The sequence below is a fragment of the Rhinopithecus bieti genome, unplaced genomic scaffold, assembly GCF_001698545.2.
Source record: "Rhinopithecus bieti isolate Rb0 unplaced genomic scaffold, ASM169854v2 scaffold_4180, whole genome shotgun sequence".
NCBI classification, from domain to species: Eukaryota; Metazoa; Chordata; class Mammalia; order Primates; family Cercopithecidae; genus Rhinopithecus; species Rhinopithecus bieti.
The window spans coordinates 305,970-333,806 of NW_016804388.1; the positions used below are offsets into that span (position 1 = coordinate 305,970).

The 27,837-nt window shown below is 44.6% G+C and overlaps 1 protein-coding gene across 1 annotated transcript in view; it reads right to left on the reverse strand.

Annotated features, from left to right (window-relative positions):
- Nucleotides 1-27,837, reverse strand: part of ENTREP2 (endosomal transmembrane epsin interactor 2) — a 317,089-nt gene that overhangs the window by 20,696 nt on the left and 268,556 nt on the right. Inside the window, exon 5 of the mRNA XM_017867687.1 lies at nt 10,721-10,828. Coding sequence (XP_017723176.1) covers nt 10,721-10,828 — 108 coding nt within the window. The remainder of the gene's footprint in view (nt 1-10,720; nt 10,829-27,837) is intronic.

Genomic DNA, 27,837 nt, shown 5'->3' on the forward strand with positions numbered 1-27,837 from the left:
TGTGCATATGTGCATATGTCTGTGTATATATGTATGTCTGTGTATGTGTGTATGTCTATGTATGCATGTGTGTATGTGCATGTGTGCACGTATGCGCACATGTGTGTATATGTATGCGCATGTATATGTGCATGTAGATGTGTATTTGTGTGTATAGGTATATGTGTGTCTCTGTGTGTATGTGTATGTGTGTGTGTGTATGTGTGTGTGTATGTGTTGAGGGGAAGACAGGGACCCAAAATCACGCCACACAAGCAAGGACAGCTCCATTAGAAAACAGTGAGGTCTCCAAGCACTGTGTGGGGACTGCAGTCCCCAAAGCATTCATGAAGAAGGCATTTGAACGGGTCTTGAAAGATTGGTGGGATTTCATCTAATGGGTGCGCAGGGAGACACTCAGGCTCCAGAACAGTTGAGCCAGGGAAGGATGTGTTTAAGAAAAGCAGATAGATAAGGCTCTGGAAGTCAATTCTTAATTCTGGGGCACTGGGGAGCCGGTAAGGGTGTTGGAGCTGGGGAGCAGGGGGACTGGAGCTGCGTGGTAGGAGGTGCCTTCTGGCAGCAGGGGTAGGGTGGGCTGGAGCTGACAGCCGCCAGGACGTGAAGCACTTTTGCACTGGTAGGGGTGAGGTGACGATTCTGAATGGGGTCAAGCTCTGTAAAATAAGCATGCTCTAGGTTGACGGAGAAAGGCTGGTGGCCGTGTCTAAAGGTGTAACACATCACAGGAAAATGGTCCCGTGGGCCTCCTGACACAGAGCACACTCCTCGCCTCTGGCTAGACCGACCCACGGCTGCATGTGTTTAGCTGTCCGAAACAGAGGCGAATGGTTGGCTGTGAGCAGGGCGCATGTGCATCTGTCGTCCTCCGCCTTGGAGGCTGTCAGTCCTGATGCCTGCTGCACAGAGCTGAGAGGTAGGGGCGAGGGCAAATGCCCTCAGGTCTAATCAGGAAATAGTTTCAATTCGTCTCTATCAGAAATTAGAAAAAAAAATCAATGACATACTCAAGCAAAACTAATGACATGCAGACACCAAAACACTTTCCAATTCAAGGCACCATTCCACCAGGAAGGAGAACAAGCATTTGAAGAGGGGCAGAGCTGCAAGGGACCCTCTCCGCAGGTGCAAAGTTAGCAGAGGCTGCCACACACTGGAGGCTATGTGAAGGTCAAAGGACTGCATCTGCGCTAAGCTCTGGGTCGCCTTTCCGGGGCGTGTTGGCCCCACCTTCCTGGACTCATTTCCCAGGGATCCTTTGACCTTGACTCCTCAGCTTCCCCAGCCAGAATCCTGCAAGTGGCGCTTGACGTCTCCCCTCTCTTCCCCACCATCTGTGTGTGTTTAATTAGGTCAGGGTGTGTCTCCCGGCCCAGGGTCGCCAGCTCTGTCCTCTGCTCTGCAGGCTGGGGCTGGAGGTCTGCAGACTACGCTTCCCAGGCTACCGGGCCAGGGCTGCGGGCGGGCGCTGCCAGAGGGCACCTGGCCGGCGGGCGGGGCGACGAGGGAGCTGCGGGTTTCCCGCGCCTTCCCACTTCTTCCCTTCTGTTCCCGGGCTTTGCGGGCTGAGAGCTGCTCTCTGCAGTTATTTCTCTCTCTCTAACCTCTCAGCACCCTCTTCTGTTCCTTCAGCCTTCCACACCCAAGTAACCGGCTCCCAGTAACTGTGTTGAAATCCTAAGGGCAATTTCTTTTCCTGGCCATCTGAGGCACATCTATTTTACCCCCCTCTGTGTTCCCATCTCGCAGTCGCACACAGCGGGTACTCAGTAAACTTCTGCAGAGGAGACGGGCAGACGCCTCCTTGCGGGGCACCTCCACTCAGCCCCTGTCCACGTCCTCCTCGCGGGAGCTTCTAACCTGTGTGCCTCTCTACCTTGATTTTCTCTCTGTAATTTGGTCTCCATCCTGCTAGCAGAGCTGTTTTTAAACCCATCTGATGAGGTCACTGCAGTTGAAAAGACTTTAATGAGACCCTGGCTCACGGAACTCCATCTGGTTTCCAGCTTCCTAACCAACCAGTGCCCCCAAACTCCCCGCTCCTTGAACAAAGTTGCTCTAATCCCAACTATCAAACACGTATTGTTCCTTCTTCCCAGCTCCCTACCTCCCTTTCACCTGGCGCCTCCCAGTCACCTTCAGGACCCACAGAAATGCCTGTGACCCTGAAAAGCCAGTGGGCAGCCACTCCTCCCCCACGCCGCCCAAGCTCCAGGCTCTAAAGCCTCACCTGCATGTTTACTGCCAGGTATAAAGCTCAACTCTGCACCCGGAGGTGGAGGGCGGAAAAGGGGCTCTGAACAGTCCCTTCTTTCCCAGGTGGTTCTGCTTGCTCTGATCTGTGACTGCCTTCTCTGATCCATGTGGTGACAAAAGTACACCTGTGTCTGGTGCCCAGCTGGGGCTCACGCACCTGACATGAGCATAACTAGTGCCTAGGGCTGTCCCCGCACAATAGGAGTGAGGATTTGACACCTTGCTGGAGAAGAGCCTCTGCTCAGTCTGCTCCGGGGAGAGGGGATCCGAACCCAGGTGTGTCCTGTCCTTCCGGGTGCATGTGGAAGTGATGGAGGATGAGAACTAAGGCTACCTGGCCTTGGGCAGCTTCCCAAAGCCCACTTAACACAGAGCCCGGAACATTTCAGTCTATCCACACAGCCCAGAGTCTGGGATCTGAGGGAGAGCGTGAAGAGGTCAACCTGCCTGGGATGGGGAGCAGACCTCAAGTCAGTTGTCTCTGGGCCCTGCCTGGGCACTGAGGGCCCACAGGATGTGAGCACATTTCTGACCCTGTGAGTCTCAGTCCCCTTCCCTGAGAAGCACCACTGCTCAGTCACAGACCCAGACAGCAGCGCTGTGTGGCTTAAAGGCAGGCTTGGATCATCAGTATGAGCTCGTCCAGCCCATGCCTCCATCTCCTGCCATCGGGAACAGGGAGGGGCAGGGCAGGCATCAGGGGTCTGTGGACAAGGGCTGGGGATTTCCAGGAACACTGTGGAGCTCTGAGCTGCCCGCTCCTCCAGGTTCCAGCCCAGTCTGCTCACCTCCCTTTATATTCAGTGGTTTCCTCCCCAGCACTCACTCTCCCTGCTCCCTCTACCAATGTCCTCGCCACATCCTGGCTCCTGAAGGGAGCACACACACCTCTGAGTTTTTCTAGAAAGACTCAGAATTACAGGGAAGGGACCTCTCCCTCTGCCTTCCTTAGACTTGGTAGAAACACCAGGCTTGTTACTACCAAAGTTTGCTGAATCAACTTCCTCCTGGACAACTCTGCAGATGACCTGGAGCTCCCGCTCTGCGCTCCAGACCCTGGGGAGAGCCCGCCCTGCGGCTCCCTGGTCCTGCCACCACCCCCAGGTAGGTTCCATGCCCACCCAGGGCTCCAGGGTGCCTTACTGCACAGGGTGAGGCCTGTGTTCATTATTACTGTGATTGCATAAGGAAAGAGGGATGCAGACAGGAAGAGCTGCTCGTTCTGTGAAAACTAAGTTGAATGCTTTGGAAAGACTCGATAAAGGAGGGCAGCCAAGCAGAAACCACTGCCAAGTCAAGTCCAGGCAAGGCAGGTCAACGAGCAGAGGAGAATCATAAAAATCTGGGGAAGGTCTGTACTCCTGTCGCTTCCCCTGGCTGGCTCCACCTTAGAGGAACTGAATCTAAAAATCATCGATGGTGCAATTTCCATGAACTTTCTCCAAGAAATATGCCCAGACAGGCCAACAGACCCATAACCAAAGGGATGACCACGGCCCCAGATGAGATGACTGGTGGACAGATGCTCATTAGCATATTTAACATTAAAGAAAAACGACCGTGTGTCCACATCATTTTGATGATTGTCTGCATGAGCTGTTCAGATAAGCAGCTGCCCATTGTTCCTGGTTTGACAGATAAGTAGCACCTACTGTCCAGAGACAATCCTGTGGAGCCCAGGCCTCAAGGACCTCAAGGTCACTGTGGGTTCCCGGAGCGCCCTCTCCAGCAGGTGTAGCCAGGGCTGGGGTGAGGCGGAGAGAAGATACTGGTGAACCTGGTGATGCTGTGGCTCCCATGGGGTGTCGTGTCCCTGACCAGCCAGCACCGCTTACCAGCTCCATGGGTAAACCCACAGTTAGCACGCTATGGAAGGCACAGTGCCCCATCTGCTGTCTACAGGAGGTCAACTCTGTCGGGCGGACAGCGACCTAAATGACAATCATGAAAGATGAAGTTAACAAGCGCATGCCTAATGGAGATACATGTCATAGTAGATGATATTCCTGAGGCTGCAGCAGCTGGCAAGGAAGTAAGTGAAGAAGAAAACAATGTAACAGAAAAGTGGAAGAACGAGATAACATTTAAAAACAAACAAACAAAAAGATTACAGAACTTAAGTGATCAAAAATCTTTTCTGCTAAATGATGTCAATCAACCGCATTGTATCATCAGAATGTCTTTTCCCATGATTTCCACACATATTAGAGTAGCTCGGCTTCATCAGTTCTGACAATAGGCAGGACGCTTTCCTTCTCATGGATACAAGCATGCATTATGTTAGTTCCGTCGGCAGTTAATGATCCCAAATTGCTGATCCACAGAAATAAGATGGCAGTTTCAGGTTCTTTGGAGGACTTGTTCTTGCTATTCCTAGATTCCCACCAGCACTGGACATGCAGCAAAGCCCATGAGATAACTGCTGACTAACTGAATGAATGAATGAGCGAGCAAAGAAGTGAATAGATCAGTAAACACAAAACTGGGACGCTTCCTGAAAAGCGGTTATGGCTGGAATTTTGATCAATTGTATAAGTTGTCAGAACATCAGTCACAGTAGAAATCACAGCCTGTGTCCTTCCCGCTAACATGGAGGAGCAGGCAGATGGGCTGGGGAAGTGGGGCTGGGACCCGCACAGTGGAGCAGAGTTGCCAGGCTGCAGGGCTGCCTCGGGGGCAAATTGGGAAGAGGTGCTCCTTCCTGTGGGAGGCCAGGGCATGACTGTCATCCCCTCAGCCCAGCACCCCTCTGTAGGGCACAGCACAACAGGGCACCAGAGAAGGGCCGTGGGGGCTGGAGCTGTGGCTGGAGGGGCTTCCCACAGGTTCTTTCTGAGAAAAGAAATGAGTGTCAGCTGATCGGGAAAGGGTGGGCGAAGGGCTTACACACACGTGCCCGCAGTGAGCTTCCTCCCTAATGATGCTTCCTTCATAAAGTAGTGCTTCTCACTTTGAAGGTCGCAGATGCAAATAAACACCGGAAATGAAGAGTTAGTACAATAAAAGCCACAACTGAATGCAAGAAATGAAAACCCGCTCAGAACAGAGGCCAACATAGGGAAGACAAAGAACACGGAAACAGCAGTGAGGAGTAGAGCTTCTATCAAGTTAAATCTAAAGGGGTCGTGAAGATGTGATGGGACGCTGTGATTTAAGGGCTCAGGATGAGTGACATAGGAAGGACATCCCGAAGAGCTTACACTCGAACACATTTCACCTGGAACTACATGACTACATGCAGGAAAACCCAGACGCTGGCCACGGTGTGGGAGGAGGAGGGAAGTGACACACTCCAAAGTAATGAAAGGGTAAGAAGAAAGTCACGCTGAGGAAAGCACAAAACACCAATATACACAGATGCCAAGAGGCGCCTTCTTCTCGGGGACTAGCGGTTGCCTGGTTATTGAACAAGAAAATTAAAGTGGGGAGTTTCACACACACAGACACACGCAAACATAATACATACATACTGAACCCATTTTACTTTAACTTAAATCCTGTATACATGGACAAATTCATAGAAAGACACAAATACCAAAACAGACTTCAGAAGAGAAAATATGACAAGAGATCAAAGCTTCACTGGCGAGCTCTATCAAATAGTTCAAGAAGGGCCGTGCATGGTGGCTCATGCCTATCATTCAAGCACGTGGGGTGCCGAAGGAGAGAGGGTCACTTGAGCCTACGAGTTCAAGACCAGCCTGGGCATCATAGAGGGACCCTGTCTCTACAAAAAAATTAAAAAATTAGCCGGGCATGGTGACGTGTGTCTGCAGTCCGAGCTACTTGAGAGGCTGAAGTGGGAGGATTGCTCGAGCCCAGGAGGTAGAGGCTGCAGTGAACCATGATCGCACCTCCAGCCGGGGGGACAGAGTGAGATCTTGTCTCAGGAAAAACAAACAAACAAACAAAACATTTAGCCGGACATGGTGGCTCCCACCTGTTATCCCTGCACTTTGGGAGTCTGAGGCGGGTGCATCACCTAAGGTCAGGAGTCCAACACCAGCCTGCCCAACATGGTGAAACCCCATCTCTACTAAAAATACACACACACACACACACACACACACACAAATTAGCTGGGTGTGGTGGCACGTGCTTGTAATCCCAGCTACTAAGGAGAATGAGGCAGGAGAATCACTTGAACGTGGGAGGTGGAGGGTGCGGTGAGCCGAGACCAATCCACTGCACTCCAGTTTGGGTGACAGAGAGAGACTCCATCTCAAAAAAAAATTAATGAACAATTAATACCAATTCTTCAAAACAATCTTCCAAAAAACAGAAGAGGAAGAAACACTTCCAAATTCTTCTATTACTATAAAAAGGATTACATATCATGACCGAGTGGGATTTATCTCGCGAATACAAGGTTGGCTTAACATCAGAAAAATCAATCTGTGTAATTCAACATATTAATAGAACAGAGGACAAAAACCTCACGGGCGTCTCAACGGATGCAGAAAAAGCATTTGACAACATTCAACTTTCTTTGTTATAAAAAAGACCCCACAAACTAGGAATAGAAGGGAACTTCCTGAATCTGATCAACAGCATCTATGAAAAACCCACAGCTAACATACTGCTTAATGGTGAAAGACTGGATGCTTCCCCTAGATACAAGCCAAGAAAGTCCACTCTCACCGCTTCGATTCAACATTGTAATGGAGGTTCCAGCCAGGGCAATTAGGCAAGAAGACAAAATAAAAGACATCCAGAGTGAGGTAAACTGATTTCTATTTGCAGGTGACATGATTTTGCATACAGAAAGAATCCAGAGAAAAACCCAACAACGATAAAGCTCATAATGAGTTCAGCATGGTTTCAGGATATGAGATCAATATAAAAAATCATTTGTATTTCTATATATTAGCAATGAATAATCTGAAAATTTAATTAACATAGTCATTCCATTTATGACAGCATCAAGAAGAATAAGATACTCAGGAATAAATTTAACAAAAAAGCAAAACTTGTACACTGAAAACCACGAATATAACTGAAAGAAATTAAAGAACATCTAAATGAATGGAAGGGCACCTCATGTCCATAGGTTGGAGGACTTACTATTGTTAAGATGACAATACTCCTGAAACTGATCCACAGATTAACACAATCCTTATGTGTGTTAATGGGGAATTGTATGATAGGTGAATTGTATGTCAAGATAGCTGTTACCCGATCCCCCATCTCACAGATCCCTGGTAAAAGAAAAAACTATTTATACAGTGTCCCTCTGCCACCGGATACTAAAATCGGTGGAGGGTGAAGTATTTTACATAAAATAGTGTCGTATTTGGAAATAACTTACACACATCCTCCCTAGAATCATCTCTAGAATACTTCTAACACCTAATACAACATAAATACTATGGAAATAGTTGTTGCACTGTATTTTTTTTTTTTTATATTTTTGTTGTTGTTTTATTTTTATAGTGTTTTTTTCTTGAATAGTGTTGATCCACGGTTGGCTCAACAGGGGCTGACTGTACATACATGGACTGACCTTTTTTTGCCTGAGTAAAGCCTCTTCTCAGAGTCAGTCTGCTGTGTGGAGTGCCCTGTGGTCTTTCCTGCATAAGTTGCATCCATAAGACATGGATCTAACAACGCTTTTCTGTGTTTTTAAAGTGGGGCTAGAGCTGAAAGGCACTTGTCAAGCAATGTGTATGTGGATTCTCTCTAGATTTTATTTTATTTTATTTTATTTTATTTTATTTTATTTTATTTTATTTTATTTTTGAGACAGAATCTTGCTCTGTCACCCAGGCTGGAGTGGAGTGGCGCAATCTTGGCTCACTGCAACCTCTGCCTCCCAGGTTCAAGCCATTCTCCTGCCTCAGCCTCCTAGGTAGCTAGGATTACTGGCACCACCATGCCCAGCTAATTTTTGTATTTTTAGTAGAGATGGGGTTTCGCCATGTTGACCAGGCTGGTCTCGAACTCTTGACCTCAGGTGATCTGCCGGCCTCCAAGAGTGCTGGGATTACAGGCATGAGCCACCATGCCTGGCTCCTCTAGATTTTTATCAGAATTTATTGCAACCACCATAGTTGTCTCACTTGCATCTAAATGAACAGTAATATATTCAGCAGCACTCTTTCACCGAACCTTTCCAAAGAACTCAACTGTGTTGTACCAGAAACAATTATCTTTCTGCACTCATATTTCATGGCTTTACATAGTACTAGAATATGTAATTACAACAAATATCACTGGCATAAACTAGTTAGGAATAGCTACAACTGTCCCTTGGAAAGCTTATGGCCCAGCTTCTTGGAGCAGAAATGGTGCAGGGGTGAACTGTGGATGCTACTAGTAGGGAATGGTTTGCCCAGCCCGCCTGGCTCAAGCCTCCGGCCCACATGGCAAGAGCCAACCTCCATGTGGTCACCATGTTCCTTCAAATCCCATTCCCACAGATGAATGGACTCATCCCGTAAGCAGCTCTATGAGGACAGTAGGGCACACACTTCATCTTCTTTAGAGCCGAGGAAACGGGGTCCCACAGGCAGTGATGTGCCCAAGATCATGCCAGTCCCACAGGCACCATGGCCACCCACCACCAGCTCTCTTTTGCCTCCCCCATGACTCTGAAGCCCAGCAGCAGAGCCGGGGTCTCACCAGGAGAGCAGAGCCCTGGGCTCCCACGGCACCCGTCACAGAGCGGAAAGGATGTACTGGCAGGAAGCCTGATATTTCTGCTTCCAAGCCAGGGGTGTGAGGCAAACTCACCCACAAAGTACTCAGTGAGGAAACAATAGGACTTCTGACGGCAGCCGCTGTCGCCACTGCCTGCCTTTTCCTTGCACAGGACTTTCTGCTGGTAAAGAGCCTCAGCCACCGCGTCTGCAGACATTGCTGCGACATCCCAGTGACAGACTGATACTCCCTGCACGTTTCAAATCAAACAGTTCACATGTATTAGAGATCCCCAAGCCTCCCGTTCATTCCACTTCACAGGTGAGGAAACTGAGGCACAGGTAGTTCAGTGACACACCCAGAGTCACCTGCCTCGAATGCAGAAGAGGTGGGACTCAGACCCTGGCGCTCCTGGCTTCAGATGCACGGCTCCACAGCTGCTCACGCCCCACCCATCGCAACTACAGCGCGTCTCTGCACACTGCTGCTATAATCGTATATAAACAATTTACTTTATCCTTATTTAGTTGGCAATTTTTATTTTAACGCATAAAACCAGGAGATGCAAACTTTCAGCATTTACATGCCTTTAGTTCTGTAAGTTGGTCAAACTGATGTGATATTTACAGATCAACAGTAAAATCTGCTGAGGTGAGGAGAAACCCCTGGTACTTAACCTTTCCTTTATAGAACACGCTGGAGAAAATTGCCAACACGAGGCCCCGATGAACAAGGGCAGAAGTTCATGGTTACCGAATAACTGCTTAATTAGGTACCTTTCAGAAAACTGCAGCCTCCCAGAAAGGGCAGCCTGGCTGTGACAGCTGTGTGGATATACACCGGGAGGGAGAGACTCCCGTGGCATGCAATTAGGACCAATGAATTTTTAACGTCTTGGTAATGATGCTCTCTGGCCTTGTATCTTGATTAACTGATGTTGACTGCCACAGGGTGAATGACAAAGAAGAGAACATAAAAAATCCCACTATAAGAACCAGCTGCCTTTTCTTGCATAAGATGCATAAAACATTGTGTGGGAAGCAGGGTAGGTCTCAAATGGGCAAATTGAGAGACAGAGAGAGACAGACAGACACACACACACACATACATAGATATTCCTACCCTTACGATATTTTTTCATCAATTTCTCTTTGTTGTACTCAGTAGCATTCTGATCAGTAGGCTGTGTTCCATTCACATTGAAAATAGGAAGAGCCTTCACTATTTATGAGATGTGTATTTATAAATGTGTATTAATAACCCACATATTATAACATGTGTTAGTGAACCATGCTCCTGGCCTTGCTGCCCCTGGGAGCGGCAGGGCTTCCTGTGTACGACCCTGGGCAAAGGGCCAAATGATGGCCAGTGACTGGCCGCTGGAGTATGAGCTCAGGGTTCATCAGCAAATCAAAAATGCACAGGTTAGCAATTTTCCAACTGGAAAAGAACTGATCTTCTAACACCCCTAAACTTCCTGGATTAAAAGAGAATTCTGAAGCCCGAGGAAGGCACCTTGCTTTGGAGGTGCTGGGTCCAGGGGATGTCCAGGGCTGCAGGAATTTCACGACACGGACTCAAGGGCACATGCCAGGGGCCATCCTAGAGAACACGACAGTGGCAGAACCCTGTCAATATGGAGCTCCAACAACACCTAAAATAAATACATCAGTGGCGCCACATGTGCAGATGCTTGGTCTGCCAGAGGGCAACACAAGGAAAACGCCAGGTGCCATGGACCGTCAGGGGCCACTGCTGAAGCCAGAAGTGTCCACTTCTACACTGGTTTCAAACTGGGTAGAGGAGGAGGGGATCAGCCACTCACCATCTGCAGGACGTCAGAGGAGACCATCTGCATACAGCACATGGCTGTGGCCAATGCACACACGATGGTGGACAGGACGTTGAGGGCGCACACGCTGAAGAGGAGATTCTGCAAGGAAAGGGGCAGGAGAATGTCAGCCTCATCCCGAAATCCCAGATGGTAGAATCCTTAGACCTCCTGCCAGGGCCCAGAATGAGCCAGGTCGATTGCCATCCATTTGACAGAGGTTTTGTTTTGTGTGTGTCTGTGTTTTCTTATAATCAAAATTGGCCTTTCATAGAAACACATTTGTCTATTCCGTTACAATGATGATCAAAATATTCATAATACTCAACAACGTGTTTCACAATTTTGATAATTATTAGGTAGTCAGTAACATGTCTAAGAAAATCATAAGGTGGCCAACATTTAAGGAGGTGGGCAATTTTTATCAATCACAGCCTATAACTCAAGTGAAACTTTTTATCTTGAGATAGTTGTATATTCACATGCAATTGTAAGAAATCCTACAGTGAGAGCCTGGGTACCCTTTACTCGTTTTCCCTCAATGGTAACATCTGGCAAATCTATAGTTCAATATCACAGCCAGATAGTGACATTGGTGGAGTCAGGATGCAGAACAGTCCCATCACCACATGGGTCCCCCCCATCGTTGACCTTTTATAGACACACTCACCTCTCTTTCCCTGCTCCCCATTTAACCCCCAGTTCTGATCCCCTGTCAATCACTAGTCTGTTTTCCATTTTTTATAATTTTGTCATTTCAAGAATGTTGCATAAGTGGACTGCACAGCATGTAACCTTTCAGAATTGGCTTTTTCCACTCAGCATAATTCCCTTTAGACTCATCTCAGACTTCTAGACTTCAGGACTGTGAGAAGTGACTGTTGTTAGAGCCACCCAGGCTATGGTATTTTTGTAATAGCAGCTTGAACTGACTAAGACTCTATATGAAATATGAAAAGACAAGCTACAGTCTGGGGGAAAATATCTGCAAACCACCTATCTGACAAAGAACTAGTACCTAGAATACATAAAGAACTCTCATAACTCAACAGTACAAAAAAAAAAAAAGCAAATATTGCAATTAGAAAATGGGCAAAAGACATGAACAGACACTTTACCAAAGAGGATCTCCAGATGGCAAATAAGCCCGTGAAAAGATGTTCAACATCATTAGCATCAGGGAAATGCAAATTAAGACCTTTTATAAAGGGGTATCATTACGCACCTGTGAGAATAGCTAAAATACAAACAGTGACATTAAATGTTGGCAATCATGCAGAGAAACCCGATCACTCATACACTGCTGGTGGGAATTAAAAATTGTTCAGCTACTCTGGAAGGCATTTTGCAGTTTTAAAATAAAACTAAACATGCAATTACTATACAAATCAGCAGTTGTACTCTTGGACATTTATCTCGGAGAAACAAAACTTATGTTCACACAAAACCTATACACAAAGGTTCACAACCTTTGTTGTGAAGTGTTTTATTGATTTCCTTCCATTTTGTTACCTTTTATTATTATTATTATTATTATTATTATTATTATTATTTGCCTTGTAGTGCTAGCTAGAACGTTGAGTATTATAAATAAAAATATAAGATGACTAAGATAATGAAAGCAGACATCTCCATCTTGTGCTCTATCTTAGAGGGTAAACTTCATGGAGTTTTAACAGTCCAAGTGCAATATATCCTTCACCGAGAAGTCCACTCTCAAATCCATGCCAGAAACAGAAAAAAAAAAAAGATTTAGAATGATAGTATGTCCTTCAATGAAATCTTTTCATATACAAGTGTACAAAATACTGTACACACTCAAAAACCTATCAAAAGCAAAAAGCTATAGATGAATCTTTCACCACAAAGGGATGGCATTAATCAGATTAGTATTAATTATCTAATCAAGGGGTTGGCAAGTCCTCAAGAGGAGACGGGGAATGCCGCCCTCACTGACATGCCCTGTGCATGCGCTAGGATGTGTGCACGCAGAGTCCAGCAGCATCCTTAGGGCTCGTTCATGTGTACATGAGCCCAGGTATTCCAATCTGTAACATCTGCTGGACAGTTCCCTGTTCTAGAGGCATCACTGTCCCATCCCCTTCCTCAGAATCTGCTCATCAGTTCTCAAGCCCACACTGTGAAACAGTAAAGAAGTGTGATTAGGATATTATGGAAGGTGGTTAACATACAGTATTTAAACACTTTCCCAAGTTTATAGAACCCCGTACACATGTGAAGACAGAAAAATGAGTCCTGAACTTAAGAAGCGTTAGGCAGAACCGGCCAGGTGTGGTGGCTCACGCCTGTCATCCCAGCACTTTCGGAGGCCGAGGCGGGTGGATCACAAGGTCAGGAGATTGAGACCATCCTGGCTAACACAGTGAAACCCTGTCTCTACTAAAAATACAAAAAATTAGCCGGGCGAGGTGGTGGGCACATGTAGTCCCAGCTACTCAGGAGGCTGAGGCAGGAGAATGGCGTGAGCCCGGGAGGCGGAGTTTGCAGTGAGCCGAGATCGCGACACTGCACTCCAGCCTGGGCAACAGAGCGAGACTCAATCTCAAAAAAAGAAAAACAAAACAAAACAAAACAAAACAAAACAAAAAAGAAGCGTTAGGCAGAACCAAGGCAAGGCTCAGTCTAGGGCTAACTATTCACCACTTTGGAGGTAAGGCCTATCCGAGTCCCTGAATGATGCAGGAACAGGCGCTGTTCCTGTGTGAGCACCAGGCACTGTTACCACTAAACCTTTCAGGCAGTTCTTCTCCCAGACTCAGGTCGTTTCTCCATATGCAGGTGCTAACCAGCATCCAACTGACAACTCCAGGCAGACCCTCTGAAGACCCCCTTGGTTCTCTCCTGGTGCAGCTCCGCCCTCGCTGGTGCTCTGTCCTGAGAACTCTTGTCTCCAGGCCTTGATCCCCCTCAGACTCTTAGCTCTTTAAGCCTACCTCAGGGAGTCTGCAGGGACCCTGCTGAGTTCCCTTTCCAGCACTGAACCTGGAAACTCTCTCAAGGCAGTAAGCCGGGGCAATCACAGGGCTCACCTCGTTTATTGCCCACCCCTCAGGGATCAGGGTCCTTGAATACCTGATAGTGTCTTCCTACACCATGTCCATTTTGGGGGCTGTTTCAGGCATGAGGTTAAATCCAGTGTCCTGCTACTCCATCTGGGCTAGAGGCTCTCAGTGGCTTTTTTGTTTGCATTTTCTAAGTGTTTGTAGCAGGACTAGGCGGACTGCCTTAGGGCATGTGCATGTTACTATAGGCATCTCCACTGCCCTCCCTGCTCCTGCAGCTGCTAGAGGTAGAGCAGGATGGGGGCTTAGTTGTGGCAAACAGGAGGCACAGGTGGGGCTGGAGGAGGCTGAGGAGCCTGGATTGTATTTTGCAGGTGATGGAATGCCACCGAAGATGTGTGATGCTGGGAAAGGGGTCATACAACCTGGTTTTTGTTGTTGTTGTTGGTGGTGGTGGTGGTGGTTTTTTTTGAGATGGAGTCTCGCTCTGTCACCCAGGCTGGAGTGCAGTGGCGTGATCTTGGCTCACTGGTAGTGCCCACCACCATGCCTGGCTAATTGTTTTTGTATTTGTATTTTAGTAGAGACGGGGTTTCACCACGTTGGCCAGGCTGGTCTCAAACTCCTGACCTCAAGGGATCCACCCGCCTCGGCCTCCCAAAGTGCTGGGATTACAGGTGCAAGCCACTGTGCCTGGCCCATGCAACCTGTTTTCACAATTGATTGAGAAAGATACCTTTGCAGGAAGGGCCTAGCACAGAACTAGAGATGGAGTAAACATCAGCTGAGGTGAGAGACTGGACATAGGGCAGTGACCTGTGAGGAGGTATTGGAGAGGAGTCAAGCAGAGACCAGGAGGAGGCACACAGATGCCGGTCTGAGGGAGACTCTGAAGTTGAGAACAAAAGGGCATGGCTGTTTACCAGGGTAGGGGAGTCCAGGATGAGGGTGCAGATATAGTAGAAAGATGATTCTGGTGAGTGGAAACATGAGATGCCTGTGCATGGGCGAGGGACTGTGGGAGAGAAGCAGTCTTAAAGAACACCTCAACAGGCTGGGCACAGTGGCTCACGCCTGTAATCCCAGCACTTTAGGAGGCTGAGGCAGGAGGATCACTTGAGGTCAAGAGTTCGAGACCAGCCTGACCAATATGGTGAAACCCCCGTCTCCACTAAAAATAAAAAAATTTAGCCGGGAGTGATGGTGCATGCCTGTCATCCCAGCTACTCAGGAGGCTGAGGCAGGAGAATTGGTTGAACCTGGGAGGTGGAGGTTGCAGTGAACCGAGATCATGCCATTGTACTCCAGCCTGGCTGACAAAGTGAGACTCTGTCTGGAAGAAGAAAAAAAACAAAAAACAAAAAAAACACACACTTGAAGTGGTCTGGGACATGTGGAGGCTGAGTTAGCAGTGGTCCTGACCCACTGAGATGTTAGCGAGTGGTTGGAAATTTGGGTCTGGGGCTGAGGATGGAGATCAGAACCGGAGGTGTGGACCAGGAGTCATCCCTACAGAGTTCAAATGTGCCTTCACCTTGTGGATGTCCTTGATGTATCTGCGGGCCCCTGTGTGTCCTCCTTCCCCTCTCCAGATCCATCAGACTTCAGGGGCCTGGAGGCCTCTGCAGGCTCCCTCCAGAAGAGGGCATTTCTTTGATGAAATTACCATTCTCACCTTAAAGATACACCTCAGCATAGTTTTCCTCTAAGTGACATGAATTCTGTGCTGGATTCTAGATAACTGACAGATTTATCCGTGTGCGTGGTAGCTGGCTGGGTGCCTTTTCTCTCCCGTGAGGAAGAGCTTCTAAAACGTCTCAGCCAGAAGCTTTAGCACATTTTTGAGCAGGAAGTTGGACTCACTGTAGTCCTAAAACAATCCTGCTGGTGAATGACGTCATAATTAGAACTCTTTAAGTATATATTTTATGTATCTCAGGAGGGCAATTCAAAGTTATAACTAAAATAGCGACATCTTTTTTTTTTTTTTTTTTGAGATGGAGTCTCGCTCTGTCGCCCAGGCTGGAGTGCGGTGGCATGATCTCGGCTCAGTGCAACTTCCACCTCTTGGGTTCAAGTGATTCTCCTGCCTCAGCTTCCCGAGTAGCTGAGATTACAGGCATACGCCACCACGCCCAGCTAATTTTTGTATTTTTAGAAGAGATGAGGTTTCACCATGTTGGCCAGGGTGGTCTCAAACTCCTGACCTCAGGCGATCCACCCGCCTTGGGCTCCCAAAGTGCTGGGATTATAGGTATGAGCCACCGCTCCCGGCCAATAGTGACATCTCTTAATGTACCATTGCTAAAATATAAACAATACCTTTACTTTGTCCTCAGTCTAGAAATTTCAACTTTATTGACCACACAGTCCACTGTTATTTAAATGAATGCCCTTCTAAAATATTAATTTTGCATATGCTACCAAATGAAACTACTCACAGAAACACCAACTCTGACCTTCGTTTGCATAGGCATCATGAGGCAGTCCTGCTTCATGTCTCATGAAAGGTATTCATTTGAAACACGTGCCAGAAAGACTTTTCCCCTCCAGCTGTTTCAATGCTTGCTGTGTTTCTAAGTAACTGCAAACCACCTGGTATTGTGTTTGTGTGTTTCTTCAGAATTCTTTTTTGGCTTAAATAATGCCTTTATCTCTGTTTTTTGTTGTTGTTGTTGTTTTTTTTGAGATGGAGTCTCACTCTGTCACCCAGGCTGGTGTGCAGTGGTGTGATCTTGGCTCACTGCAACTTCTGCCTCCCAGGTTCAAGCGATTCTCCTGCCTCAGCCTCCCGACTAGCCGGACTACAGGCACATGCCACCACTCCTGTCTAATTTTTGTATTTTTTTTTAGTAGAGATGGGGTTTCACCGTGTTGGCCAGGCTATCTCTGCTTTTTGAAAGTTTTATCAGAGTCCGTTACAGACACTGACATCCACATTCTATAAAATCCCTTTACAAGGTAATTCAAAATGGCAATATGGAAAGCAGGCAGGTCTTTCATGGCTGGTATTGAGTTTTGCTGCTGGACATTCTGATGTTATTAGCATTTTGATGTTATTAATGCTAATAAAGTTAAGGAAGTTATGTATATAATGAATGATGTATAGAACAAACACAAGAGGAAAAAATGTTTTAGATACTTAGGCAAAGCTACAAGCGATAAATTATTTCGAAAATCTCTTCAGTTCAAGTAAATTATGGATATTAATAATACGATTAACAGAGAATGGTGACAGCAATGACAATTTACATATGCCTACATGTTAAGAACATTAAGAGTTCAGGACATCCAGCCAGTCGTGGTGGCTCCCGCCTGTAATCCCAGCACTTTGGGAGGCTAAGGGCAAATCACCTGAGGTCAGGAGTTCGAGACCAGTCTGGCCAACATGATGAAACCCCGTCTCTACTAAAAATACAAAAATTAGGTAGGTGTGGTGGCAGGTACCTGTAATCCCAGCTACTCAGAAGGCTAAGGCAGGAGAATTGCTTGAACCTGGGAGGCAGAGGTTGCAGTGAGCTGAGATCACACCACCACACTCCAGCCTGGGCGACAGAGTGAGACTCTTGTCTCAGGAAAAAAAAAAAAAAAAAAATTCAGGACATTGATACTTTTGCTTGCTGGACAAAATGAGGACAAACTGTCCTACACCTATTTCTGCTAGTTCATTCAGTAGTTTCTTTCCTATGTCTTCTCTCTTAGAAAAAAGAAAGAGGTCCCATGGGAACCCATTATCAGTCAAGATATAATGACAGAAGGTATGATGATAAGGAGAATTCCACAGCATAAAACAAAAGTGATGAGGAAATATCCAGCAATAGCTGTGTACATGCTAATACTTATAAGGGATGGGGGTTGGGCTTTATCTGAATTATCCTCTTAAATGCCTGCACCATTTATTCTTTATGGCCTTGTGATGGTAGACACTGGTCACGGACCTGACGCTCCTCACAGATCTATGTTGGGAGAGGTAGTCTGCCATGGGATCTGAGCATGCCCTCAAGTTCCTGCTAGGTGTGCCAAGAATGTAAGACCTTGACTGCTCTTTGTAGACCCATTTCCCAGGGCTATGTTTGCACCCAGAAACCTTGAGGAAGGAGGTAACGTCTTCCCTAGACAAAGTGTAGGTTCAGTACAAAGGCAGGGATTCCCCAAGCTCAGTGTTCACCACACATGTGCAGGCATCCATGGTGGGCCCTTAGCATCACCTGAGACCCCAGGGCATGGGGAACTGACACACACCAGCCTAGAGCTCTGGCTACCGCTTTTGCCATGAGTAATAAAGTCCCTTGTCTCTGAACCAGGAATCTCATGTCTTTTTGCCAGGAAAGTAACAGTAAACAGTAACAGACTAGTTTGTTAGCTTGAAAGTAGGTTAAAAGTTCAGACCCTGCAGTTCCTGGCAGTTTATTTCCATCTCCATCTTGTGAGAACATCAAGAGCAGAGATGAAGTCTTTTGCTACTCTGTATAGTAGAATATCTCATTCAAAATAGGTGGCTGCTAAATATTTGAAATTTTACAGGCTATCTCATTGTTCTCTTCTGAATTGTAAATTCAGACTTGAAGGAAATTATATGCATAATTTCCAAGTTTCTAACCACACACAGAAAATTCACCCTCACCTTTAAATAAAGTAATGCAGCACCCATAGGATCATAGTGGATGGGAGGCAGGACTAGATTGCAGCTCTGGACACAGCAATGTGCAAGGCTTGCATTGTGAATTTTAGCTCCAGATCGACTGTAAGAACAACCCAGCAACCCTGAGAGGACCTACAGACCTCTGAAGGAAGCCAACTGCTCCTGCAGGACCCGGGAGACACCCCAAATACTGTGAGTGCCCAAACTGCGGAAGTGGGAAAGGGACAGCATCCTCTCCCAAACACACACCCCTACTGGAGAAAATGAAGGTCAGTATTGCGGGAGAAGTTTCCAACCTTACCTGGAGCTGACTCAATTTAGAGAGTCGAGTGAAATATAGAAGTAGAGGAAGCAGCGGGAAAGGCCCCGGGAGCTCCCTGGGTCCCCAAGCAGGCCATTGCTGCCTGGCACCACAGGGATCCACCAGGAGGGCCGCCAGAGGAGAGAGGGGAAAACTCAACAGGGAGAAGGAAATCTCTAGCTGAAATCTGTAACAATTTGAACAGGGTTAGAAGCCGCCTGGCCAGAAATCCGGGGAGGGCGCAAATCTGGTGTGCAGACTCTCCACAGGCAGGGAAGAACAAGCCCTTTCTTTTGCAGCTGGGAGATGGGTAGCCTGGGGCAAGTTCTCAAGCCTGTCTTGCCCACTACCTGAAAACAGACTTGGGGCTGTTGGAGGGGGCATGGTGGGAGTGAGACTGGCCCTTCAGTTTGTGTGGGAGCTGGGTGAGGCCTGTGATTGCCAGCTTTCCACCACTTCCCTGAAAACGTGCATGACTCAGCAGAGGCAGCCATAATCCTCCTAGGTACACAACTCCAGTGACCTGGGAATCGCACACTCAGCCCCCACAGGAGCTGCAGCAACACCCGCCCAAGGAGAGTCTGAGCTCAGATACACCTGGCCCCACCCCCACCTGATGTTCCTTCCCTACCCACTCTGGTAGCAGAAGACAAAGGACAGATAATCTTGGGAGTTCTGCATCTCAGCCCACCCCAGGTCCCTCTCCAAACTACTACAGCTGCTTTCTGGAAAGCACCACCTCCCAGCAGGAGGCCAACCAGCACAAAAATAGAGCATTAAATCACCAAAGCTAAGAACCCTCACAAAGCCCACTGCACACCCCCCACCACCTCCACTGGAACAGGTGCTGGTATCCACGGCTGACAGACCCACAGACAGTTCACATCACAGGACTCTGTGCAGACAACCCCCAGAACCAGCCCGGAGCTGGGTAGACTTGCTGAGTGGCCAGACCCAGAAGAGAGGCAGCAATCATTGCAGCTCGGCTCACAGGAAGCCACATCCATAGGAAAATGGGGAGATTACTACATGAAGGGAACAATCCGTGGGACAAAAGAATCCGAACAACAGTCTTCAGCCCTGACCTTCCCTCTGACAGAGCCTACCCAAATGCGAAGGAACCACAAAACCAACCCTGGTAATATGACAAAACAAGCCTCTTTAACACCCCTCTGACCCCACAAAATCACACTAGTTCACCAGCAATGGATCCAAACCAAGAAGAAATCCCTGATTTACCTGAAAAATAATTCAGAAGGTTAGTTATTAAGCTAATCAGGGAGGCACCAGAGAAAGGCGAAGCTCAATGCAAGGAAATCCAAAAAACGATACAAGAAGTGAAGGGAGAAACAGTCAAGGAAATAGATAGCTAAAAGAAAAAAACAATAAAAAATCCAGGAAAAATTGGACACACTTACAGAAATACAAAATGCCCTGGAAAGTCTCAGGAATAGAATTGAACAAGTAGAAGAAAGAAATTCAGAGCTCAAAGAAGGACAAGGTCTTTGAATTAACCCAATCCAACAAAGAAAAGAAAAAAGAATAAGAAAATATGAACAAAGCCTCCAAGAAGTCTGGGATTATGTTAAATGACCAAACCTAAGAATAAGCAATTTTCCCGAGGAAGAAGAGAATTCCAAAAGCTTAGAAAACGTATTTGGGGGAATACTCAAGGAAAACTTCCCCAGCCTTGCTAGAGATCTAGATATCCAAGTACAAGAAGAACAAAGAACACCTGGGAAATCCATGGCAAAAAGATCATCGCCTAGGCACGTTTTCATCAGGTTATCCAAAGTTAAGACAAAGGAAAGAATTTTAAGAGCTGTGAGACAGAAGCACCAGGTAACCTATAAAGGAAAACCTATCAGATTAACAGCAGATTTCTCAGCCGAAACCCTACAAGCTAGAAGGGATTGGGGCCCTATCTTCAGTATTCTCAAACCAAACAATTATCAGCCAAGAATTTTGTATCCAGCAAAACTAAGCATCATATATGAAGGAAGATACAGTCTTTTGCAGACAAACAAATGCTGAGAGAATTCGCCACTACCAAGCCACCACTACAAGAACTGCTAAAAGGAGCTCTAAATCTTCAAACAAATCCTGGAAACACATCAAAACAGAACCTCTTTAAAGCATAAATCACACAGGACCTATAAAACAAAAATACCAGTGAAAAGGCAAAAACAAAAAACAAAAAACCAAAGTCCAAATAGCACAATGAATGCAATGGTACCTCACATCTCAATTCTAACATTGGATGTAAATGGCCTAAATGCTCTACTTTAAGGATACAGAACCGCAGAATGGATAAGAACTCACCAACAAACTATCTGCTGCCTTCAGGAGACACACCTAACATGTAAGGACTCACATAAACTAAAAGTAAACGAGTGGAACAAGGCATTTCACACAAATGGACACCAAAAGAGAGCAGGGATAGCTAGTCTTATATCAGACAAAACAAACTTTAAAACAGTATCAGTTCAAAGAGACAAAATGGGACATTATATAATAGTAAAAGGCCTTGTCCAACAGGAAAATATCATAATCCTAAAAATATATGCACCTAACACTAGAGCTCCCAAATGTATACAGCAATTACTAATAGACCTAAGAAATGAGATAGACAGCACCACAATAACAGTGGGGGACTTCAATACTCCACTGACAGCATTAGACAGGTCATCAAGACAGAAAGTCAACAAAGAAACAATGGATTTAAACTATACCTTGGAACAAATGGACTTAAAAGATATATGCAGAACATTTCATCCAACAACCTTAGAATACACATTCTATTCAACAGCACATGGAACTTTCTCCAAGACAGGCCGTATCAGAGGCCATAAAACAAGACTCAACAAATTTAAGAAAACTGAAATTATATCAAGCACTCTCTCAGACCACAGTGGAATAAAACTAGAAATCAACTCCAAAAGGAACCTTCAAAACCACGCTGATACATGGAAATTAAATAACCTGCTCCTGAATGAGCATTGGGTCAAAAATGAAATCAAGAGAGAAATTAAAAAATTCTTTGACCTGAACAACAATAATGACACAACCTACCAAAACCTCTGGGATAAAAGCAGAGGTGGTTCCAAGAGGAAAGTTCACAGCCCTAAATGCCTATATCAAAAAGACTGAAAGGGCACACACTGACATTCTAAGGTCACACCTCAAGGAACTAGAGAAACGAGGAAAACCAAACCAAGCAGAAGAAAGGAAATAACCAAGATCAGAGCAGAACTAAATGAAATTGAAACAAACAAACAAAATACAAAAGATAAATGAAACAAAAAGATGGTTTTTTAAAAAGATAAGTAAAATTTATAGACCATTAGTAAGACTAACCAAGAAAAGAAGAGAGAAAATCCAAATAACCTATTAAGAAATGAAACAGGAGATATTACAGTTGACACCACTGAAATACAAAAGATCATTCAGGGCTACTATGAACACCTTTACAACATAAACTAGCAAACCTAGAAGAGTTAGATAAATTCTGGAAAAATATAAACCTCCTAGCTTACATCAGGAAGAATTAGATACCTTGAACAGATCAATAACAAGCAGCAAGACTGAAATGGTAATTACAAAATTACCAACAAAAAAAATGTACAGGACCAGACAGGTTCACAGCAGAACTTTACCAGATATTCTAAGAAGAATCCTTTTGACAATATTCCACAAGATAGAGAAGAAGGAACCCTCTCTAATTCATTCTATGAAGCCAGCATCACCCTAATACCAAAACCAGGAAAGGACCTAACCAAAAAATAAAACTACAGACCGATATCCTGGATGAGCACAGATGCTAAGATCCTTAACAAAATATTAGCTAACTGAATCCAACAACATATCAAAAAGACAATACACCATGATCAAGTGAGTTTCATACCAGGAATGCAGGGATGGTTTAACATAGGCAAGTCAATAAATGTGACATACCACATAAACATAATTAAAAACAAAATCATCTCAATAGATGCAGAAAAAGCATTTGACAAAATCCAGCATTGCTTTATGATTACAACTCTCAGCAAAATTGGCATACAAGGGACATACCTCGATGTAATAAAAGCCATCTATGATAAAACCACAAGGCAACATAATACTGAATGGGGAAAAGTTGAAAGCATTCCCTCTGAGAACTGAAACAAGACAAGGATGCCCACTCTCAACACTCCTCTTCAACATACTACTGGAAGTCCTAGCCACAGCAATCAGACAAGAGAAAGAAATAAAGGGCATCCAAGTTGGGAAAGAGGAAGTCAAACTGTCACTGTTTGCTGACGATAGGATCATTTACCTTGAAAACCCTGAAGACTCCTCCAGAAATCTTCTATAGCTGGTAAAAGAATTCAGCAAAATTTCCAGATGCAAGATGAATGTACACAAGTCAGTAGCTCTTCTATACACCAAGAGTGACCAAGCAGAGAATCAAATCAAGAACTCAACCCTCTTTACAATAGCTGCAAAAAAATAAAATACTTGGGGATATACCTAACCAAGGAGTCAAAAGACATCTACAAGGAAAACTACAAAACACTGCTGAAAGTATTCATAAACAACACAAATAAATTGAAACACATCCCATGCTCGTGGATGGGTAGAATCAATATCGTGAAAATGACCATACTAGCAAAAGCAATCTACAAATGCACTGCAATCCCCATCAAAATACCACCATCATTCTTCACAGAATTAGAAAAAACAATTCTAAAATTCATATGGAACCAAAAAAGAGCCCACATAGCCAAAGCAAGACTAAGCGAAAAGAATAAATCTGGAGGCATCACACTACCTGATTTCAAACTATACTATAAAGCCAAAGTTGCCAAAACAGCATGGTACTAGTATAAAAACAGGCACATAGACCAATGGAACAGAATAGAGAACCCAGAAATAAATCCAAATACGTAAAGCCAACTGATCTTCGACAAAGCAAAAAAAAACAAAACAAAACAAAACAAAAAAAACATAAAGTGGAAAAGGACACCCTTTTCAACAAATGGTACTGGGATAATTGGCTAGCCACATGAAGGAGAATGAAACTGGATCCACATCTGTCACCTTATACAAAAATTAACTCAAGATGGATTAAAAGACTTAAATCTAAGACCTGAGACTATAAAAATTCTAGAAGATAACATTGGAAAAACCCTTCCAGACATTGGCTTAGGCAAGGGCTTCATGACCAAGAACCCAAAAGCAAATACAATAAAAGCAAAGATCAATAGCTGGGATTGAATTAAACTAAAGAGCTTCTGTGGGGCAAAAGAAACAGTCAGTGGAGTAAACAGACAACTGACAGAGTGACAGAAAATCTTCACAATCTATACATCTGACAAAGGACTAATATCCAGAATCTACAACAAACTCAAACAAATCAATAAGAAAAAAACAAAGAATCTCATCAAAAAGTGGGCTGACATAAACAGACAACTCTCAAAAGAAGATGTACAAATGGCCAACAAACATATGAAAAAATGCTCAACATCTCTAATGATCAGGGAAATGCACATCAAAACTTCAATGTGATACCACCTCACTCCTGCAACAATGGCCATAATAAAAAAAAATCAAAAAAATAGTAGCTGTTGCTGTGGATGCTGTGATCAGGGAACACGTCTACACTGCTGGTGGGAATGTAAACTAGCGCAGCCACTATGGGAAATAGTGTGGAGACTCCTTAAAGAACTAAAAGTAGAGCTACTATTTGATCCAGTAATCCCACTACTGGCTATCTACCCAGAGGAAAAAGAACTCATTATATGAGAAAGATACTTGCACACGTTTGTTTACAGCAGCACAATTCACACTTGCAAAATTGTGGAACCAACCCAAACGCCCATCAATCAACGAGTGGATAAAGGACCCGTGGTATATACATATGATGGAATACTACTCAGCCATCAAAAGGAATAAAGTAACAGGATTTGCAGTGACCTGGATAAGACTGGGAGACTCTTATTCTAAGTGAAGTAACTCAGGAATGGAAAACCAAACATCATATGTTCTCACTGATATGTGGGAGCTAACCTATGAGGATGCAAAGGCATAAGAATGATACAACGTGGGGAATAAGAATGATTCAAAGGCCCAAGAATGAAACAATGGGGAGAATAGTGGGAGGCGGGAGAGGGATAAAAGACTACAAATAGGGTGCAGTGTATACTGCTTGGGGGGCGAGTGCACCAAAATCTCACAAAACACCACTAGAGAACTCACTCATGTAACCAAACATCACCTGTACCCCAGTAACTTATGGAAAAAAAGAATTTTAAAAAACCTAGTACACACAGTTACAAGCCCTAAATAAATAAAGTAATGCGGTGCAAGACTCTGTACAAAGACTCTCGGTAGCACAATCAGCGTGTGTGTGTAAAATCTGTAATTTAAATTTTCCATGAAATTTCTAGAGTGACGAGATACTTCCTGGAGCAGATCTAGGACCATTTAATTTGTCTCTGTAGAAAGCAGTTATAGTCCACAGAGGTCTTTGTGGCTGGCTTAAATACTGATCCTACAAAAGGAGCTAAAATTAGGCTATGGAGAAGGTAAGTGATTCATAGAGAAATCTGTGTAAGCTACAATTTCCCAGAGGCAAACATCCATTTACAATCCCTAAAAAGGTTGATGGATTTTGGCCTTGCTTTGGCCACGCAGGCACCACCAGTAACACAAGCGCTGCTCCAACAGGGCAGGATTGCTCCCCACATGGTGCCTCCGTTTGCTCAATGGCACTTTTAACTCTGGGCAAGGACCCAGGAGGGAGTTCACACACTCTCTGCAAGGGTTCAGAACTGCACCCTATTTGGTTGTTGAAAACCTGGCTTTTGTCATCTGAAACAATAGCTTTTACCCTTTAGTGGATGGCTGTAAATTGCCTACATGATCATCTGTATAAATAATCATAGACTAATTATCTTACAGTTTTATGAAGTTTTAAGAAGAAAACTATTTGCCATTTTTCTGATATTCAAGGCAAAGTAATGAGGCAAAAAATGTTTCTCTGTGTATATACATACATGTATGTATCTTTGTGTTTGTATATATGAGATAGATTATATACATATATGCATATATACATACAGAAATCTTTCCTATAAATTCTGGATTTCTGAAAACTCACTGTGATCCTAATGAGCCTCTAGCTTTAAAACAATGTTGAACAAAACACCACTTTTAAATATTTGGCTTTACCCTAAATTTATGGGAATGAAAACAACAAGCATTGTCAAGAACCTTTTGGGGAAAAAAAGGTTTTGCACACATCAAAATGTACCCTAAATCTACAATAATAGTATAGGGTGGCATCAGTAAAGGGACAGAATAGAGAGTCCAGCTTGAGATCCTGTTACAATAAAAGAAGCACACCATATTACTTGTGTTGGGATAATTGGCTGTCTTTAAAAAACAAATAAGGCAGATCTAGATGTAAAAAGAAGAGAGGAGAATTCTTCCTCGTGAACCTAGATGCAAAAGTCCTAAATAAAATATTGACAAACCAAATATAGCAGCATTTTAAAAAACATCATGACCAAATGTGGTTTATTCCTATATTACAAGGATGTTTTAACATAATGTAATTTATTAATGGAATTCACTACATTAAATGAGAAAAACTATATGACAATCTCAATAGATGCAAAATAGCAATGGTATTTCAACACTAGTGTAAAAGCCTCTAATAAACTTGAAATAGACAGCAGCTCCCTTAACTCAAGGAACCCTACAGCAAATATCCGGAAGGAGATGGGGATTGCTGCCAATATCACTTCTATTCTACACACAAGTCCAAGTCATTGTAAGAAGACAGGCAAAAGAAATACAACACTGTGTTCAAACTGGGAAGGAAGAAAAACTGTCCAAGATGATACAAATATTCATACAGAAAACTCAATAACATTTCCAAATATTTAGAACTAAATATAATAGTTGTGCAATGTTGCTGCATATAAAATCAATATGCAAAATTCATTCACTACCAACAAACAGCAAGTATAAATTTTTTACAGATATGATTTACAATAGTGAAAAATGTAAAGTAGCCAAGAATAAATACAGAAAAGATGGAAAATGTGTTGAGAACAAATAAATAATGAGACACTGTAGTCATGAATAGGAAGATTCAATACTATAAATACATTAATTCTTTCCAAATCAACTTATAAATCCAATGGAATTCCAACAAAGACCACAACAAGACTTTGTGCGTATGTGTGAGTATGTATGTGTGCATAGTCTGTGACAGTATAATTTTAAATTCCTCATTTCCCTTCTCTCTCCCCTCCTCCCTGCTGCCCGCTGCCCCACACCATGTGAGGACACAGTGAGAAGGCTCCCCTTTGTAAAACAGGAAGAGGGCTTTGATCTCAGACTTGTAGCCTCCTGACTGTGAGAAATAAATGTCTGCTGTTTACACCACCCCATCTAAAGCTTTCTGTTACAGCAACCTGTCTTAGTCTATTTTCTGCTGCTGTAACAGAATAACAGACTGGGTAATTTACAAAGAATATAAGTTTATTTGGCCCACAGTTCTGGAGGCTGGGAAGTGCTAGAGCATGGGGCCAGCATCTGGTGGGGGTCCTCCCGTGGTGGAAGGTGATGGGCAGAAAGTGGAAGTGAGTGTGTGCGACAGAGAGAGAGGCACCAGAGGCCAGACTCCCTTTATAACAACCCACTCTCACCATAACTAACCTCTCCCATGATAATGACAATCCATACATGAGTGCTCCACCCTCATGACCCAATCACCTATTATTAAACTTGACCTCAAACACTGACTGTGGCATTGAGGATTATGTTTCTAACACATGAACTTTTGGGGTACTACTCAAACCACAGCACAGCCTGAACTGATTAAGAGAGTGGGTTTTTCTATCCTCTATCATTAAAGCATCCAAAACACCATTAGTCCTCTGATTGCAGGTCCAGCTGTCCTGAGCAGTTCAACATTTCATATTTCGAGGAATGCAGGTTCAGCCATAAATAACACCTGTGACAAAGCCACCGTCACTCACATCCTGGACACTCTACTGTCTGTTCAGCCCTGTGCATTCCAGAATGTAACATGCAAGATGATCCCAAGCCAGGCACAGCTGCAGTGTCTGCTGTGGGATCCTGTCTCCCTCCG